The sequence below is a fragment of the Oreochromis aureus genome, linkage group 20 (assembly GCF_013358895.1).
Source record: "Oreochromis aureus strain Israel breed Guangdong linkage group 20, ZZ_aureus, whole genome shotgun sequence".
Taxonomy (NCBI): domain Eukaryota; kingdom Metazoa; phylum Chordata; class Actinopteri; order Cichliformes; family Cichlidae; genus Oreochromis; species Oreochromis aureus.
Genome location: NC_052961.1, coordinates 21244093 through 21261990, shown reverse-complemented (window position 1 = coordinate 21261990; position 17898 = coordinate 21244093). Strand labels below are relative to the sequence as shown.

The window sequence follows — 17898 nt, the reverse complement described above, 5'->3', positions numbered from 1 at the left end:
TCATAAAGGATTTAAGTTGTCAGATTACCCCAAAGCCACCTTCCTTTTTCCCTTTTTCACACTTCCAGGTACCCTATCCAGGGAAAAGGCAACATCACACCTGCCCCTGTCTCCCCCACTTGGTGTGCACCAGCTATGCTGACAGCAAGTACAGGTGTACTGAGGACTTCAAAAACATGGACTTTTAACAGACGAGTAAACGCCCAGAATGATGCAAGCACAACAGAAAACAGAGTGGAAATCCAAATGGCCTGCGGATCAAAATCTTCTTCAGTGACTTTATTCTTTATTTGTGTACTCTATGCACTAAAATGTATGGGTTCTCCTGATGCACACAACAAGCACATAAAAAGAAACAGGGAAGTGTAACCAACAAGATCTACAATAAACATGAGACAGCTTTAATTTAACAAGCCAAATGTTACCCGAGAGTTATTTGTGAACTTTTAGCACATCTGCTGTTTCTTTCATGCTCATTTTATATTAATTTATCATGAGACGTGTTCGAGTATTACTGTCAATAAACATATACATAAAGTTGTGCTTTATAGAGGGCTCAGTTAATATTGTTACATAAAACATTATGTTCGGTATGGAATGGAAATATCAACTGGTTTTAATCATGGTCTGATAACGATCAAAAACAGAATCTTAGTGCAAATACTTTCACAAGCAAACTGACCTTGTGCAATATATTTGATTAGTGCATACGTGAGTCAAGGTGAAATTCCCTCATGTTTAGATCGTTAGTAGTTCTTTTTTTCTTCTGTCTTAAATTGAAATGATCGTGTCCAGTGTGAAATCTTGACCTGACACATGGCCTTTAAAAGCTTTAACAACAAAAAAATTAATAACAGGAAAACATTAAGGGAAAAAATAGTATAGATCACCAGAGATGCTATGGACTGGGAGTACCTGTACTCCGGTATTACCCTGCAGCTGTGAGGTACTTGTGCTGTCCTTTACTTACTCTACTTGTTCTTTATATTTATGCTCCACTGCATCTGTGTAAAATATTGTCCTTTTTACTTGTATTTATTTGACATCCGCTGTAACTACTTACTTTTTAGGTCACGTTATCATGTAAAAAACATTTATAATCCTCATCAAATACAGTCCACTGTTACAGTATATAAAGAGCTGCAACCTTAGCTACAGCATAAAACACCACTTACACATAAACAACAAATAATAACAAACCAGAATAAATTCAAATACTAGCCACTTAGGTCGTTTGTTTAATGTAGGATTACATTTTGCTAACTGTAACTGAGTATGTTTTGATTGGAGTACTACAATTGCTACTTCTAATGGGTGTGAATACTTTATGCTACCAATTTGTTAAATGTTACTGCAGCGTAATCTATTGTTTTTCAGTGAGCTTATGAAAATTGAGAAAAAGTGTTTGTTATTCAGAGTCTAAATCTTAAACCTAACCCTAATTTCAGTTTATTAAGTCAAACTTTTGAGATAATAATGAGCATTTTGGCTTATGTATGGCAAAATAAGCAAATAAATAAATTGGTGGAAACAAGCTTCTGTAATTCACGGCTCACACTTACACATGATTACATCTTTGCTTGTCCTACCTTTGTTTTATTGTTATCAGATAAAGCTTTCCAAGTAATTCAAGCTCACATCTTCGGAAACCTTGAGGAAAGTTTACATATTGGTGTTAAATAGAAGGTCTGGACATCATATCTCCTGATCTGCACACCAACACATTAAACACATTGGTGTATGTGTTTAACACTTACAGTGTATTTAAATGATGTGACGAATAATAAAGTCAATGTTTTGGAAGTTAGTTGTCATTTTCAACAGATACCCTGTAAATTCAAGTTTGACTTTTAGAGTTACAACTTTTAGTTGATACAAAAGTTGTTGTTTTTTTACAATCTTCCTAAATATGTCTGTGAAGGTTCTCAGTCATCCAGGTCATCGTAGTCAAAGGAGTTTGCAAAGAAAAGCGTCTGGACTTCTTTAAGTTGCTTGAAGACGTTTCACCTCTCATCCGAGAAGCTTCTTCAGTTCTAAGGTCAAATGGCCGAGAGTCCCAGATTTAAACCCAGTGGGAGTATCCCCCCCAAAAGGGACAAAGGACCCCCTGGTGATCCTCTAATCACATGAGCCAAGGTGTGAAAGCGGGTGTGGTACCTAATCAGCCAGGGTTTCGGGTGAGCTCATTGTGAAACCTGGCCCCACCTTGTCATGTGAATTCCTGAGGTCAGATGGCCCAGGATGTGAGTGGGCGTTAAGGCGTGACCTAAGGATAGAGTGACCTTTATCCTTAAGATGCAGATGTTGTTGTGCCTTGTGAAGTGCCAACACTTCACAAGCACATGGCACAACATAGAAGAGCCACTTCCACAGGACAAGACTCAGCAGTCCATCTGCATCTTAAGGATAAAGGTCACTCTTTCAAGGATGCCAATGTTCACATATTGGACAGAGAGGACAGATGGTTTGAAAGAGGAGTGAAAGAGGCCATCTATGTCCACTGTGAGCGACCATCTTTGAACAGAGGCGGTGGTTTACGACACCAACTGTCTGCCATCTATAATCCAGTTTTGAGTTCCCTCCCCAGACGCCTTAACGGCCACTCACATCCTGGGCCATCTGACCTCAGGAATTCACATGACAAGGTGGGGCCAGGTTTCACAATGAGCTCACCCGAAACCCTGGCTGATTAGGTCCCACACCCACTTTCACACCTTGGCTCGTGTGATTAGAGTCCCTTTGTCCCTTTTTGGGGGGATACTCCCACTGGGTTTAAATCTGGGACTCTCGGCCATTTGACCTTAGAACTGAAGAAGCTTCTCGGATGAGAGGTGAAACGTCTTCAAGCAACTTAAAGAAGTCCAGACGCTTTTCTTTGCAAACTCCTTTGACAATCTTCCTAAATACTTTCAGTGCTCACAAGCTTAATGGGATATTTGCTCCTAGATAAGAGTCTGTTTTCCAAATCATATGCTTCTTATCACCATCTGAAAACTTTCATATCAGCTTATAGGAAAGGGCATTTCGGATACAACCTTGATTAGTTGTATATAAGGGCTGGCCTCAGCAACTGGACGTTCACTCATCTGAGTCTACCTGTAAAGAGCGACATGATGAAGTGGCTCGTCGTTTTGGCTGCCCTCGTGGCCTTCGCTGAATGTCTCCATAAGTAAGTCTGACCTGGTTGGTTGTTTCTTTATTTGTTTTATGTACTTGACATTAAGTACATAAAAAATTGTAAAACTCTCCGTGTTCCTACGAGGAAATCTAAAGGTACTCCTGCTCACCTAAATATCGCACAGACATTTCTCCAGCTGTAAATTTCAGGCCTGACTTGCTCATTGCTTGATTTTCTGCTCACGTTGCTACATGTAGGATGCCCCTGATTAAGGGAAAATCTGCCAGGCAAACCCTCAAAGAGAAAGGGTTGTGGGAGGAGTACAGGAAGACTCACCCATACAACCCAGCAGCCAAGTTCTACAGCAGTGGCACTGAGTCCATGACCAATGACGCTGACGTAAGCCCAGATTAGTAAAAAGCTTTAGATTTTGTTCATGTTGTTGAAAACATACCCTACTTTACTTTTTCAGAATTATCTTTTTAAATCTTTATCTGCATCTGTGTACATGTGCCTTCTTTATCTGTCCCTCTAGTTGTCTTACTATGGTACGATCTCCATTGGAACCCCTCCTCAGTCCTTCTCTGTCATTTTTGACACCGGTTCCTCCAACTTGTGGGTCCCTTCAGTGTATTGCAACAGTACAGCCTGTGGTGAGTGCCACTATGATGACTACTGAAGCTCAGACAACAGGGTTCAACCTGGCCACTTTGGTTTGAACATACAAAAATGTGTACTTATGCTATTAGATACTGTTCAAAAATATCCTTTTATTTTCATTTTAGGCTCTTTTTCATTCATGAGTTTTATCTATTTTGAAACTTTTTTCCAACAGAAAAAATGCACTTAACTTGTGATGCGAAATTTATATTCAAGCCAAGATGAACTTTGACCAGCAGCAACACTGGAATACTTCGAGCATTAGAAGTCATTTAGCAATAATAACAGAGCAGCACAGTTCGATTATCATACTGACTTGAGATTTTTGCACTATTTGCACTTGCAACTCTGATTCTCTACATAATGAATTGGTTTACTTTGGTAGTAAATTCTTTTTTATCTTGTTCTAGTTGTAATTTTACCAGTAGAACAACACTCATTGCCATCCAAGACATCCAAGTTGTATAAAATTGCACAACTTAAAAATTCATTCCTCTGCAGAGAACCACAACCAATTCAACCCATCTCAGTCATCCACCTTCCAGTGGGGTAACCAGTCTCTGTCCATCCAGTATGGGACTGGCAGCATGACTGGGTTTCTGGGCAGCGACACTGTTGAGGTAACCAAAACCTGTGGAACAAAAATCATAGTCTATTTAGACTTCAGATGGGCATGTCTCTGTGGTTTGCTGAACTGTGAGTGACAGCTGTCTTGCATGTCCAGGTGGGCGGCATCTCTGTGGCCAACCAGGTGTTTGGATTGAGCCAGACAGAAGCTTCTTTCATGACTTACATGCAGGCTGATGGGATCTTAGGACTGGCCTTCCAGAGCATTGCCTCTGACAATGTTGTACCAGTTTTTAACACCATGATCACTGAGGGGCTGGTGTCAGAGCCCATTTTCTCAGTCTACCTGAGCGGGTACTGAAATAAAATGGAATTCAGTTGGCTGGAAAATCTTTTGGGGTTTTTTTTGGAGTATATTTTGTGAATTTATGATATGATGTGTGTGTGTGTGTGTGTGTGTGTGTGTGTGTGTGTGTGTGTGTGTGTGTGTGTGTGTGTGTGTGTGTGTGACATCTTAGCAATAGTGAACAGGGCAGTGAGGTGGTCTTTGGTGGTACTGACAGCACCCACTACACTGGAACAATCACCTGGATCCCTCTGTCTTCTGCCACCTACTGGCAGATCAACATGGACAGGTACCAATAAGTCATCCAAAAGCTGCTGACTTCATAGCCAACATCTTTGCTTATACCTTCATATCAGACACAAAAAATCACATGGTTATAAAACTTCTTGGCTTGACTGTAATTCAACTTTCCTCTTCACAGTGTTACCATCAACGGACAGACTGTAGCCTGCTCTGGCGGGTGCCAGGCCATCATCGACACTGGCACCTCCCTGATTGTTGGCCCAACCACTGACATCAACAATCTGAATAGCTGGGTTGGAGCCTCAACCGACCAGTCAGGAGATGTGAGTCATACCCTCGTGACACAAATTTTCCCCTTTTTCTGAACCCAGAGTAAACAGACATTTAAGACTCTGACGTCAGAACTTTGAAATAAAAATAATTAAGTGGGATTCGGATAGTTGCTTTAGTTGGAAAACTGTAAAATACCAATAAACAGATTTTCTTCTGCCTCATGTTCTCTCACTTTGTTCTTCTGACAGGCTATAGTGAACTGCCAGAACATCCCGAGCATGCCTGATGTCACTTTCACTCTCAATGGAAACGCCTTCACAGTCCCTGCATCTGCCTATGTTTCTCAGGTCAGTAAGACCATCCTGCCAAACGCAGCACCAAATAATACAATAAAATAATAAAGATTTGAAGAAATTTAGCTTTTCTTTCTCCCCTGTCCACAGAGCTCCTCTAGTTGTACGACTGGCTTTGGTCAGGGTGGCACCATGCAGCTCTGGATCTTGGGAGATGTTTTCATCCGGGAATACTATGCCGTCTTTAATGCCCAGACCCAGAACATTGGTCTGGCCAAGTCAGCGTAATGAAATCAGTAATTTCATAAATACTCCAAGCATGTATTTTAATGGCATGGGAGAGTTCATGCAAACAGGAGTTTGTGGAAAACGTGCATGTGGACATGTTGTAGCTGCCTTTACATTAAACAGATTATAGCAACGCAAAGCATTTCTCTCTGTGTGTGTATGTGTGTCTGTGTCAACTGGACTTGTATGGCTATCCACTATTATCGCACATCAGTAGAATAAAGTGTTTCTGTGTTGTGCTGAAATGTCACAGGAACAAGAATCAGTCCAGTGTGTTCATTTATACATTCGACCTTTTACAAAGGATCTAAAAGTTTCCACTTTTTGTGGTAAGGACAACAGGCTTAGAAAAAAAATGACTGAACAGCTCTCAGAAGAAAAAAGGGCAGGTTGCCACTGACACTGAAGAAGCTGATAAGGACAAACGGTGATAGAACAGATGATAACCTGATGACACGATTTCACAACTCTGCTGCTATCTCAACCTGTGAACATGAGAATAGGGAAGTCTCAAACACAGACAAAACACATTTATTGCAGAGACAGAGTTAACTGTTTTCATTTCATTTCTCATGCTGTCAATATTTCTCCATTAAAAGCTCATTATTATAAACATTATCAGATATCAGATTTTACAGTCCATTCAAGTTTTGGGATACAAAAGAATCAAAACAAAGTAGAAGTGATCAGTCTCTGCCTGATCGTTAAACATCTTCTAGTATTTTCGCAGTTAACTGACATATACATAAAAACTTTCCAACAAAACATTGACAAAAGAATTAAAGTGGATCAGACATTAAAATCTGTAATTCAAATTCACGGTTGGATTGCCAGTATGGAGTATTCCACCATCCCAGCATGCTCTTCATCAGCAGCTCCTGTTCGTGCTTTGTGCATCCCCACATTTGCATACACTTCTTCGGGCTTCTGCAGAGCCTTGAAGTCCACCATTGTGTAGACTATGCCACTCGTTTCCTAGTAGAGACACATTTTGCCAAGAGACAGTGTTTTAGAGGAAGTTTAAAGCATAAACATGTCTCCCATTTAACATGATAGTGAGTCACAGCGACTGCATGTTCCCTGTTTAGCACCTACCGAAGCTTCTTGGTTCAGTGAGTCACAGTGAGTTTCTCCATATTTGTCTACAAAGAAAAACAACAGAACTTCACATCATTTACCCATTTTATAAAAGGAAAAAAAGAATATATTTGATCATAAACTTTGGCAGACAGTCTGAGCTTTGCGACAGCAGTTTTCGGGGGACTGCTTACCTAGTGGTTTGGATTTTGTCCTGACTCTGCAGCAAACAACACCAATCACTGAACTGATGAACATCATCACTGTAATTGCCACAATGACAGCCAGCGGCAAACTAAAACTCCAGGAGACTCTGAAGAGGAGCAGGGCACAAAAATGAAAAAACTATTCATGTTTCAGACACAGGAACAATTTGACCAGTGAGCAGGAACAAAAATGAGCAATGTGCGGAGTGACCACCTGTTGCTGTCACTGTGGTCCTCTGCTAAAGCAGGTCTAGTGGACTCTGGGAGTGCTGTGGATGTGCCGGGGGCTTTGGTGGTCCCTGTGATTGGAGGCTGTGAATGGCTGAAGTGATCTGAAACTTCTGCAAATTTCAAAAATAACAAAGTCCAATAAAAATCATTCTTAAATACAGCTAATAAACAATGACAGTAATGACAGCTGTTGCACGAAATGCATTTAGAGCATCCTGCCAAAAGGTTTATAAGAATACTCACCAGACACTTCTACATAATAGTCCCTGTAGATGTGATTTGGGGTTCCCAGCACGACACACCTGTAAAAGCCTCCATCTACAAATTGCACATTTGATATTCTAAATTCAATCCAGCCATCTTTTTCAATTTTGGTCACTCTTCCTTTCAAAAGTTCACAGGTATATCCTGAACTGTCCATCAGCCTGTAGCAGCCTCCCGGATACAGTTTACAGCAAGCCTTGTTGTAGCTGTTGTAAAATGAAGGAAAGGAGAGTCTCAGGAAAATGTGCTCGAACTCTTTAATCCTCTCCTGGCCTTTTAGATGACAGATATCTGGAAAACAAACAGTTGTCAATACAACTTCACAAACACTGGAAAAAAGTGGAATAGCGTTTTTTCCCCCATACCTATTAAAAGGATAAAAGCAATGGAAAACTTCATCTTCATTGTGATGCTCGCTAATTCTCAGCACTTTGGGACAGTTTTAGTTTTGAACTCTTGCTGCAGGATTGAAGGCTCCTCCTAAAGAGGAAAGAAGAGGAAGTTGTCTGTGCAACAGCTGGAAGGCACAAAGACGTGCTCCTCACGAGGCTTTGGGAACTGTTGCTGGACACGTCTGTGGCACAACAATTCTGTGGCTGATTCTTTTTTTGACTGTGTTATGTGTCTGCATATATGGAGAGTCAAGGTATATCACTGGAAAAGAAACATGAAAATGCTTTCACCTCGTATCCAACAGCGAACGTTTGTCTCATAATTTATGCATTTACACAAGAATGTGATCGCTTTAGCAGCTCATTAAGTTGCATGACTAAAATCTGGATTATAATTATAATGGGAGACATGCAAAACACAAAATGTACTATTGCTTTTTTATATGGTTACAATATTAAAATAAAACCAACTACATGAAACACATGCTGGTAGTTTTATTTTATTTTCCTGCACAGACAAAGACACAAGGAGACTGACCGAACTGGTTCACTTCTGATGCACCATTTATTACATCGTGTGTGTGTGTGTGTGTGTGTGCGTGTGTGTGTGTGTGTGTGATTCAGCCTCCAATATTATTAAAAAAATTTACCATATACTTTGATTTCCATTAACACGTTATACTGTCATAAATGATAACTATGCTTACCAGTGACTTTGTGAGATCATTATAACAAACATTTACCAAAGCTGGAAAACAGAGTCTTGATAAAACATATTTCGATTTCTGCTGAGACATTTGGATGGTACAGTCAAAATTTAAGGATACTTGCTGAAGTTTAAACCAAGCATTGACTTTGAATGTGGTGTGGTTGTTGGTTTTGGTTTCAGTATTTCAGAAAGCACTGATCCACTGCGATTTGGTAGCATGCAGTCTGACTACATCACATTTAGTACCTGCTCACTTCGAAGCCCGGCCAAGCAGGCACCATTTAGTACCAAGTACCAGGTACTGTGACCTGGAAAACCCTGAAAACTGTGGCAAACTGTGGCGAGTCGATCTCATTAGTTACTAATGGAAAAGGGGCTTTTTGAGACAGTGGTCTTGGTGCAGTTACAAATGAATGTCAGAGCAGTTAATTTATGGTATAGACTAACCATGACAGAGACACACAACCATTAACCTCTTTATGAATTAGAAAAAAGAGATGCTAAATCTTGTGATATTATGATTTTTTTTCAAATGCATTAGATTAGTGCTATCACTACAGGGGACAATGCTGCAGCCTACTTTGGTCTTGAGCTGCACGTTTACAAGGAAAGAGGATGATGTTTTTCCTTCTTTTACTTAAAACAAAAAATCTCAGTTCAGTTCTGCTCTCTGACACTGTGTGGACATTTTCAGATTTGGTAGAAACTCTAATAAGATTTTATTCACAGCAAAAAAGTGTCCAGTACCTATTTCATCTACTAGCATGCATAAGCTCCTCATAAAATATCATTATTTTTGTTATCCACAAATTTTCACATTTACTATTTGACAAAAAAGTAGAAACAAATATTAAAGAAGGTATTTAATTTGCTTTAGAAAAAAAATAGTTTTAGTGATTGAATGTTATGTCTGATTAATTTCTGAATTCTCAGACTGGTCCAGTGTGCAGGCCAAAATATGGGTATAAAAACATGAATTCATTTCCATGACTTTGACTTTGACAAGTTTTTGACAGATTTAAAAAAATATTTGTGCTTTCTTGTTTTTAATGACTGCTGGTCTAATAAATGTGTTAAGCACTGTATCAGTAGGACATGTAATTATTCTAATATACAAAACTATTTATACAATTTTTTGCACAATTCGTTGGTTTGATAAATTAATCTCGGAACACTCCTGTGAGTAAAGCTGGCATACAAACATGAAATCACTTAAAACACAAGAAAGGGATCTTTTATAAAGCCCACTGAGCCTGGACATAAACCCAAAGCTACACGAGAGCTTCTTACAAACAGGTATATGAGATGAATAAACCCCTAGAGAGAAAAAATGAAGCAAAGTTTGACTTACCAAATCTGCTTATGAACTAAACAATAGTAGTAAAGCACTTCCGGATCTCCCGAGTGATCACTGAACAACCTTTTCTTCTTTTCATCGTGGAAACATTCACGTGATCTTTGTTTTGTTTTGTTTTTGCATTTGTTTTGCTGTAGTCTGATGTGACTATGTGTTTCACATTCATTCACCTTGCTTCTTCTGTAATCGGGTGTCATTACACTAACTACAGTATTAGTGATGCTGTGATAAAGACTTGTGAATAAGTCTTATCTTTCCGGCCAATTGCTTCGCCAAAATGCAGATCACACAAAGCCCCATTCAACAGCTCATTTGGAAATACTGACATCTGCTGGTCATTCACTGTACAACAGCCCTGCTGTGATATATCAGTGAGTATGTGAACGTAATCATGTATCAATTCCAGAATACCCGTATGAGGTCCAGTGTGTGTGTGTGTGTGTGTGTATGTGTTTGTGTTTGTGTTTATGAAACTAGACATCCTCTGTGAGATTGATTTGCGAAGATGTCAAATGCTCACAAAATGCTGATAATTTTAGAATTTTATTGGCTCCGTAATATGCTTGCAATCTCCTCGGAATCACCTCAGACCCAGATCATGTAAAACACTTCCTGTAATTCTGTAATTTGTTTTCAAAAGCTTGAATCACATAACGAGGGAGTAACGTTGTTTCACAGAAAGGGGGCTTCGGTTGTATTTGGTTAAATGACATTCTGAAGAACGACAAAGGCCTCGACACAGACATAACTTCCCTACTAACTAAACAATTTAGAATGAAAGAAGCCCCCTGCTTACCTACACTATGATCAGTGTAGAATGGATGTTTTCACAGCAGGTATGGACAGACATATGATCACAGCTACCGACATTTTCCCAGTATTACTATTGTATTGGAGTATTAGCTTTAAAAGTGCTGTTTTAAAACAGGCTTGAAAAAAAAGTGATTTTAAGCATTCCACATTAGCTTTCCTAGAATTTGCATCACTTAAAGCACATTATGTCAGTTTGTTTAAGAAGCAGGGTTGTAGCCATTTCATTATGATGTCACTCTCAAAGATCACGGAGCAGATCACATACCATTTGTAGAATCAAGTGATCTGGTACAAAGACGTGCATGTGGTGTCTTATTCCACCCCAAAATGATATGTGGCAGGATCTTTAGTGGTTTTCGTACAGCGGATCAGTTAATTTGTGCGTGCATACCACCCCAAATTTACCTTGCATTCAAGGAAGACCTCAACTGTTACTGGAACATATGGCTCAGCTAAAATGCAGGTCCAGGTTTACAGATCAGCTGTATTTCTGCTACATACACATGGAATTGACACTTCATTGTATATACATTTGCCTCCTGTTTCTTTTATTGTTTTAGGTTAGTACTTCAAAAGGCAATTTAAAAAATTAAATAACGTGAGAGTTATTTCAGGTGGCATTGTATGCGTGTGAAAGATGTACATTTCCCCTCAAATCAATGTTTTGATTCAGTGTGTCAACCCATGTGTTACTTTAAGTTACACGAATGAAGGTTTAGAGTACTGCAGTCTAGTAGTTATTGACTCAAGCAAGATTTAAAAAGCATTAAAATTTGATCATGACCCTAATTCAGAAAGCATTAATTTTTTCCTGCAAAAGAACACAACCTCCAGGCTTTTTCAGCATTGTCAGTTTTTGCAAAGAATCATTTTCCACTACATGTACAACAGGTGAAAAACAAATAAAAATAAACAAATTAAACCTCACAAGTGTTTTTTTTTTTAATTATTATTTTCCTAAAGATTAATTGAAGTCTGACAATTTTGGTCACCCTTCTCTAAATATATGTGAATTCCAACTGATGGGACACACAAGGGGTAAGTAGACTGCTTTTACACCTGTTAAAGTTTCCCAATGATCAAAGCAAAGAGTTAAGACCTCAAAGTATTAGAAAAAATGCAGATTGCACAGCAGCAAATCCACACATTTGAGAAAAAGAAATTAACATGAACTTATGATGTTAAAGTCAGTTCTCATGCATGAGTCATCTTCTTTCCATTGCTTACTTAAGGTGGTCTCCACAGTGGATCATCTGCCTGCATCTTTCCCATCCCTAGCTGCCTCCTGTGTCAAACAACTGTCTTTCATGTCCTTCACTATATCCATGAATCTTCTCTGTTATATTTCTCTTTTCCTCCATACCTGACAGCCTCATATTTGGCATTCTTTGTCCAGTATATCAATTTTCCCTCTTCTGCACATATCCAGAGCATCTCAGGCTTGCATCTCTAACTTGGTCTCCAAACCGCTGAGCTGTCTCTCTGATGTACTCATTTCTAATCCTGTTCAATCTGGTTGCTCCCAGTGAAAATCATCTTCAACTCTTGGGGAAGACTGGGGATCTGTCCACAGAGAAGCTCTGAGAATGTTTACAGCTCTGCAGATGACATTCATTTATATATCTCTTTTAAGCCGCAAGATGTTTCTTAAATTGATGAGGAAACAGAAACCTGAAGTTCTCTGAAGTTGCAGGTTTGTTTACAGCAGTGTTTCACAAAGCTCGAGGCAAAAGGTTTCCAGTTAGTGAAATCGCCTGGGTTTACAATTCCTGTTCTCCACAGGATTCTCTCTCTCTCTCTCAGAAGTCTCTCAGATTTCTTTTAGGTTTCTGCACAGAAGAGAAAAGAGCTTAGTTAAACTCACAGATTAAAACAGAGCAAACATACAAGCAAACAGAGGCAGCTTCACAAATACAGTTATTTCAATGATCCGGCATCAACTGAAGGTCTTCTTTAACCTACAGGTCCATGGAGTTTGAAGGGTGAGGACCCAGGAAAGAGCAACAAGGAGGAGAGGGACAGAAAATGGCAAGTCACAAAGGAGGCCTTGGAGACCATGATGAGAATGTCCACCTCACTCAGGCTTTTTGCTTTAGGCTTTTCATTCTGGACCAAGCTATGTGCAGAAATGTGCTTAAAACCCTGAAAACTGTTAAACTTACCACAGATATTCACTTAGTGTCTATAATAATGACATTTAATGGTTTCATGAATTGTGTTCATCTCATACCCAAACCACCTTTATCAAATTCTACTCTAAATTCTGCTCTAATACAATACCAGTACTCGTGACCAGAGTGCACAAATGCAACAATGTTTTTTCATACTTGACAACACAATAAAACACAAGAAAAATCTGAATATGTTTGCGATTAGGATTTTTATTTGATGGTAAATCTATTTTTTATGTCAGTTTTTTTAAAATTTCATTTTGTTTTACTTTGATGCTATAATAGATGATTTTAAAATTCAGTTAAATTTAAGGTTATATAGCATCACGGCAAAACAACAGTCTCCTCAAGGTGCTTTATAATGTAAGGTGAAAACCCTACAGTATTAGCAGGAAAAATACCCAACAATCAAAAGATCCCCCTTTGAGCAAGCACTAGGCGACAGTGGGGAGGAAAAACTCCCTTTTATAAGGAGAAACCTCCAACAGAACCAGGCTCAAGAAGGGGCGGCCATCTGCTGCGACCGGTTGGGGGTGATGGAAAGACAATATAGGGAGACAAGATGAAGTATAATTCTGTTGGCCAGTTACATTGTTTTTGAATAAATTATTAAATGCTTCAAGATCTTTAAAGAAGCATGGTAGTGGGGGGGGAGTCAAGTTGGTCTTTTAGTCGTCACTGCTGCCCTTAAAGCAGCTCCTAAATGGCTTCGTTAAAGCTTTTCCCACTGCTCTAAAGAACCTAGTAATTTTAGACTTCAATGAGGGATTGAGTACAACCTCAATAATCATTTCCAGGAGACCCAGAAAAAGTTCATCAAAAGTGTAATCATCTGGTGTAAGAGCCAAATGTACAAACTGATCTGCAGAGTCAAGCTCCTTTATAAGGGCTTTACTCATTTTCTTTAGAATCCGAAGTTTGTTATTTTTAAGAGCACTCAGATATTCTGGGCTTCTGACCTTATCTAGAACCAGATCTGTAAGACGCCTGGTGATGGCGTCGTAGTTTTCTATATTCAGAGTCTTTGTGTCGAAACTGCATTTCTTGAGGAGCTTATCTATCAGGCAATTACTGAAGTCTCTGACAATTTTCTCAGACTCCTCGTGTAAGTTTTTAGAGGTTGATGGCTGACTTTGAGCTTCTGTAAGCCCAGTGTCAGTGATTGGTTCAGGCTCAGGGCTGTTTTCTGGGGGTAGGCCCTGCTCTAGTACACTCACACAGGAGACTGTTTCATTTTTGGGAGGGTAATCTGGACATGACTCTGGTTCAGACAGTCTGTCAGTTTCTTTTCGCTCTGTTGGGGTCAGTGCTCTTAAAATCACATCCTGGATGTCTCCCACGGCACCAGAAATGTTGTCACTTTGGACAGTTTGATCCAAAGCATCATTCTCTAACCACAGAAGAATTTTTTGCAAAAACTTTTGCACTGAGTCTTCTACAATCACATAGAGGACCTCGGGCGAAAAGGGTAACTCATTTGTTGGCTCTGCAGACCTAGAGATCACAGAGTCTGAAAGACTTCTTCCCGATGGCATCACAGGGAGTACATATCTTTCAGTTAACTGGAGGTGGTCATACACTTTATCTGTCAACTCCCTGCAAAACATCTCAATTTCCTTTATCTTTTCCACGGGGTTCCAGATACGGTTAAAATGTTCTGCACCATTTGATTTATGAAACACTTGAACAAGATTGGGTTCGATGGTGTTAAAATCAACTGGGGAAGAACTTTTAAACACGGTATCCATCACTGGTGTGTTTACATAGCTACGACAAGAACTGTAGCTGTCCATACAATCTGCTCTCTGATCATCAGGAGACTTGACCGGTTCATGGAGACAGACGAAGAACCTTTTGTTTTTCTTCACCAGGTGTTTTACCTCTCTGATCATTTTGTAAAACTGCTTTTTGGCAAAACCGCAGAAGCTTTCTTTCTGCAGCTTTTGGTCATTGCTTTTTCTGGATGGGATGCATGAGGCGAAAAAGTTTTTCACCTTTTGGATAGTTAACTGCACATTAAAAGCAGGTTTGCATGAGTCACATTTCTCACTAGATGTGACATCTTCACCATCAGAAGACTGCAGATGATCAATTATTGTGTTTACAATATCAGCTGCAGCTATTTCTGCTGGCGTGCTGGGACGCTGGAGACTTTCAGCTGTCTCAGCATCTGTGCACTTCTCTATTTCTGTGTCATCTTTGGCATGCAAATAATTCAGAGTGTCAAGTATTACATTGACAACATCAGCTACGATCACTTCAGCTGGGGTGCTGGAACGATTTTCCGCCATCTCTCCATTTTCACTTTCTTTTTTCTCTACAGGCGTCATGTCATTTTCATCCGTTTTGTCCTCAGTGATTCCTGCATCTGTGCTCCATTTGGTGAGAGCACTGCTCACCTCCTCAACAACCATTGCCTTCTCAGAGATCTTTGATTCAGTACTCTCTGCTCTTGAATTAGACGGGCTAGGGGAACTAGCTGTGTCGCCCTTTGACATGCGTAGGCTGCTTAGCTTACCTGCACATTTTTCCAGACACGACACTGCGTGAGAGACCATGCGTCGAAGGTTTTTTGTGGTTGTAATTTTTCCACTGACATAAACAGCAGGATCTGACCGTAAATCCGGGTTGCTTAAGAGTAGAGTCACAGCTGAGTTGACCTTTTCTGAGATCTCCAATTCAATCAGTTTTGTCAGCCTCTTACTGGACTGACAGTTTTCATGGGGGATGTTAAGAGCGATGCCAATGCTGGTTGAAAGAGAGTCTCCCAGCGACGGAGCTATTTTTGCCACAGGTATGCTAATATCTGTTTGGGACAATTCGTCTGTCATTAACTCCTGAACTGTGGGAAGTACAGATTTCAGGATGCCGGTAGAAACTATCTGAATGATTTCGGTTATCATATCAGCCAGTAATGCTTGGAGATCTGAGTCCCAGACTCCAAATTCAATCATTCCCCACTGTACCTGGGAGAACTGATCAAAACACTTGGTTATAGGAGGTAAAATATGCTCGGGAGTGATGGGGATAGAGTTTTTAGTCTGAAATTCAGCCATTGTGGACGTTTCTAAGTTTCTAGAGTGTGAAGATCGCGGTCTGTACATCTCACTTACTTAACGCTAAGTAGTAGATTGTGAGTCCTGGCGGGGTATATATATGAGTTCAGTTGACCCTAACGTCACTGGCACATCAAAGCGTTCGCTACGTCACAGTCAGGCGATCAAAGCGTTCGCTTCTTCACCTCGCACGCATGCGCACTGTCTGTGTTTTGAACTTCCACGCACAGGCGGCCCGAGCCGCCCGACTCAAACCGCTAATAAATTCTTACATACACAGCATGTTGGTGTAAAATACAGTATCTACAAGCGAAAGGACATTTAGCCTCGTTATTTACTCTCTTAAAATGCACAACACCCATATATAAAGTATACGGAGGGACACTGCAGCGAAACGGAGCTCTAATCTCCGAGTGTACAACCTCTGGACCCAGCCTGATCACCAACTTAGCGACTTTGTCGCTATATTTAGCGAGTTTTCAGACCCCTTTAGCGACTTTTTTTCTAAAAAGCGACTAGCGACAAATCTGGCGACTTTTTCTGGTGTTACTGGAGACTTATTTATGATGACTTTTTGACGTGAAAGCGTGTATCGCTCCTACTCTCAACAAGCAGTGGGTGCTGCCATGGGCACCTCACCCGTGCCAAAGGGCTCACAGGCGGAGGATAGTCCTCACGCAGCTTCTATCAGGGCAGGAGACGTTCAAACCTATGCGTCCAAACTGCAAATGAATCGCGCATGAGTGAAGCCGCTGCTCCCGCACTGACTGTAACGCAGTCAGTTCTTCTTTTGCTGTTATGCTGTTTTGTGGATCACAACGTTTAAAACTACTTATAAACACACACACACACACAAAGTAACTCCACCAGAGTGCCTATTTCGGGTCACTTTTGCCGGTCCAAGCCCGGATAAAGGACATTAAAAAAAACAATAATTGCTAAAAGAAATTTAATTTGTAGCTCTAAATAAATTCTAAATGCATTTAGGACGTTTTTTACTCACTTTATGTCTCTTCCACGATGTTATTTCTCTCTCCAACAACGTAGGTTACAATTACATTAGCATGACCAATTATGCAAATTAGGCGATGACGTCATTTGGCGACTTTTAGCGACTTTTAGGACAGCCAATAGCGATTTTCATTACTGAGGAGTTGGCAACACTGGATCACCACCTGTTAATACGCTAACATGACTATGGCCAGCATCACTGCACGTAGCTCCGCTTATTTAAGCTCGTGTTAGCCTAAATACGTTCCAGGGGTACTAGCTAGCAGCCGTTTTTAATAAGTTAACGTGCTCTTGACAAACAAACCCTGTAGAAGCTCATTCAGCACTCAGTAAGGCCTACTAAGTAAGGCTGAATAAAACGAAGGCTGTGCAGTCACTGTGCTATGCCAAAGTTGGAACAAATGTCTGATATTGTCTGAATATTTCTTAATGAGGTATTGTTCACAAAGTTACCTGTGCAGTGCTCTGTACAGCTTACAACCTGTGAGAGAGATAATTTCAAGTATTAATATTTGTTCAATACTCAGGAGCTGCCCTCAGATTCAGACCTCAGCACCACTCAGTGACAGAAAACTCATCCTATTTCTTCACCTTTGTAGTAACTCCAAAATTGACTGATGAAAATAGTACATAGGTGGGTGGATGTAGCTGTTGATAATAATGTGGGCTCTATTATTAACTGAAAGAACAAATTACACTTCTCTGAACCCCTCTGCTGCTTTTTTTTTTATTTAAGGTTACATATTAGCAGGCTGTGGAGTGCTCTGTGAGTTTAATTAATTTCAACTTCATTGACAATAACTGAAGCAGTGGAAGCAATAAC

General features: G+C 40.1%; 3 protein-coding genes across 3 annotated transcripts in view; 2 read left to right on the top strand and 1 right to left on the bottom strand.

Moving 5' to 3' along the window:
• prok1 (prokineticin 1) overlaps window positions 1–415 on the top strand; it is a 1909-nt gene extending 1494 nt beyond the window's left edge. Inside the window, exon 3 of the mRNA XM_031726370.2 lies at window positions 69–415. Coding sequence (XP_031582230.1) covers window positions 69–188 — 120 coding nt within the window. The 3' untranslated portion in view covers window positions 189–415. The remainder of the gene's footprint in view (window positions 1–68) is intronic.
• Window positions 416–3029: 2614 nt separating this feature from the next.
• LOC116309750 (pepsin A-like) lies at window positions 3030–5927 on the top strand. The gene is made up of 9 exons (XM_031726443.2): window positions 3030–3169; window positions 3376–3517; window positions 3654–3771; window positions 4280–4398; window positions 4503–4699; window positions 4864–4980; window positions 5113–5257; window positions 5456–5554; window positions 5651–5927. The coding sequence occupies exons 1-9, from the start codon at window positions 3111–3113 to the stop codon at window positions 5786–5788; spliced, it is 1134 nt and encodes a 377-aa protein (XP_031582303.1). The 5' UTR covers window positions 3030–3110; the 3' UTR covers window positions 5789–5927.
• Window positions 5928–6604: 677 nt separating this feature from the next.
• Window positions 6605–7986, bottom strand: LOC120435221. Its single transcript, XM_039604331.1, has 6 exons — window positions 7932–7986; window positions 7546–7857; window positions 7286–7412; window positions 7060–7178; window positions 6884–6930; window positions 6605–6763 (listed from the first exon to the last, which is right to left on the bottom strand). The coding sequence occupies exons 1-6, from the start codon at window positions 7969–7971 to the stop codon at window positions 6605–6607; spliced, it is 804 nt and encodes a 267-aa protein (XP_039460265.1). The 5' UTR covers window positions 7972–7986.
• Window positions 7987–17898: the final 9912 nt, after the last annotated feature.

Coding starts and splice junctions, on each gene's coding strand:
- LOC116309750 (XM_031726443.2), top strand. CDS start 3,111: ATGATGAAGTGGCTCGTCGTTTTGGCTGCCCTCGTGGCCTTCGCTGAA. Junction 3,170..3,375: donor TTCGCTGAATGTCTCCATAA/GTAAGTCTGACC, acceptor TGCTACATGTAG/GATGCCCCTGATTAAGGGAA. Junction 5,258..5,455: donor CAACCGACCAGTCAGGAGAT/GTGAGTCATACC, acceptor TTCTTCTGACAG/GCTATAGTGAACTGCCAGAA.
- LOC120435221 (XM_039604331.1), bottom strand. CDS start 7,971: ATGAAGATGAAGTTTTCCATTGCTTTTATCCTTTTAATAG. Junction 7,413..7,545: donor CTATTATGTAGAAGTGTCTG/GTGAGTATTCTT, acceptor TGAAATTTGCAG/AAGTTTCAGATCACTTCAGC. Junction 6,764..6,883: donor CACTGAACCAAGAAGCTTCG/GTAGGTGCTAAA, acceptor TGTCTCTACTAG/GAAACGAGTGGCATAGTCTA.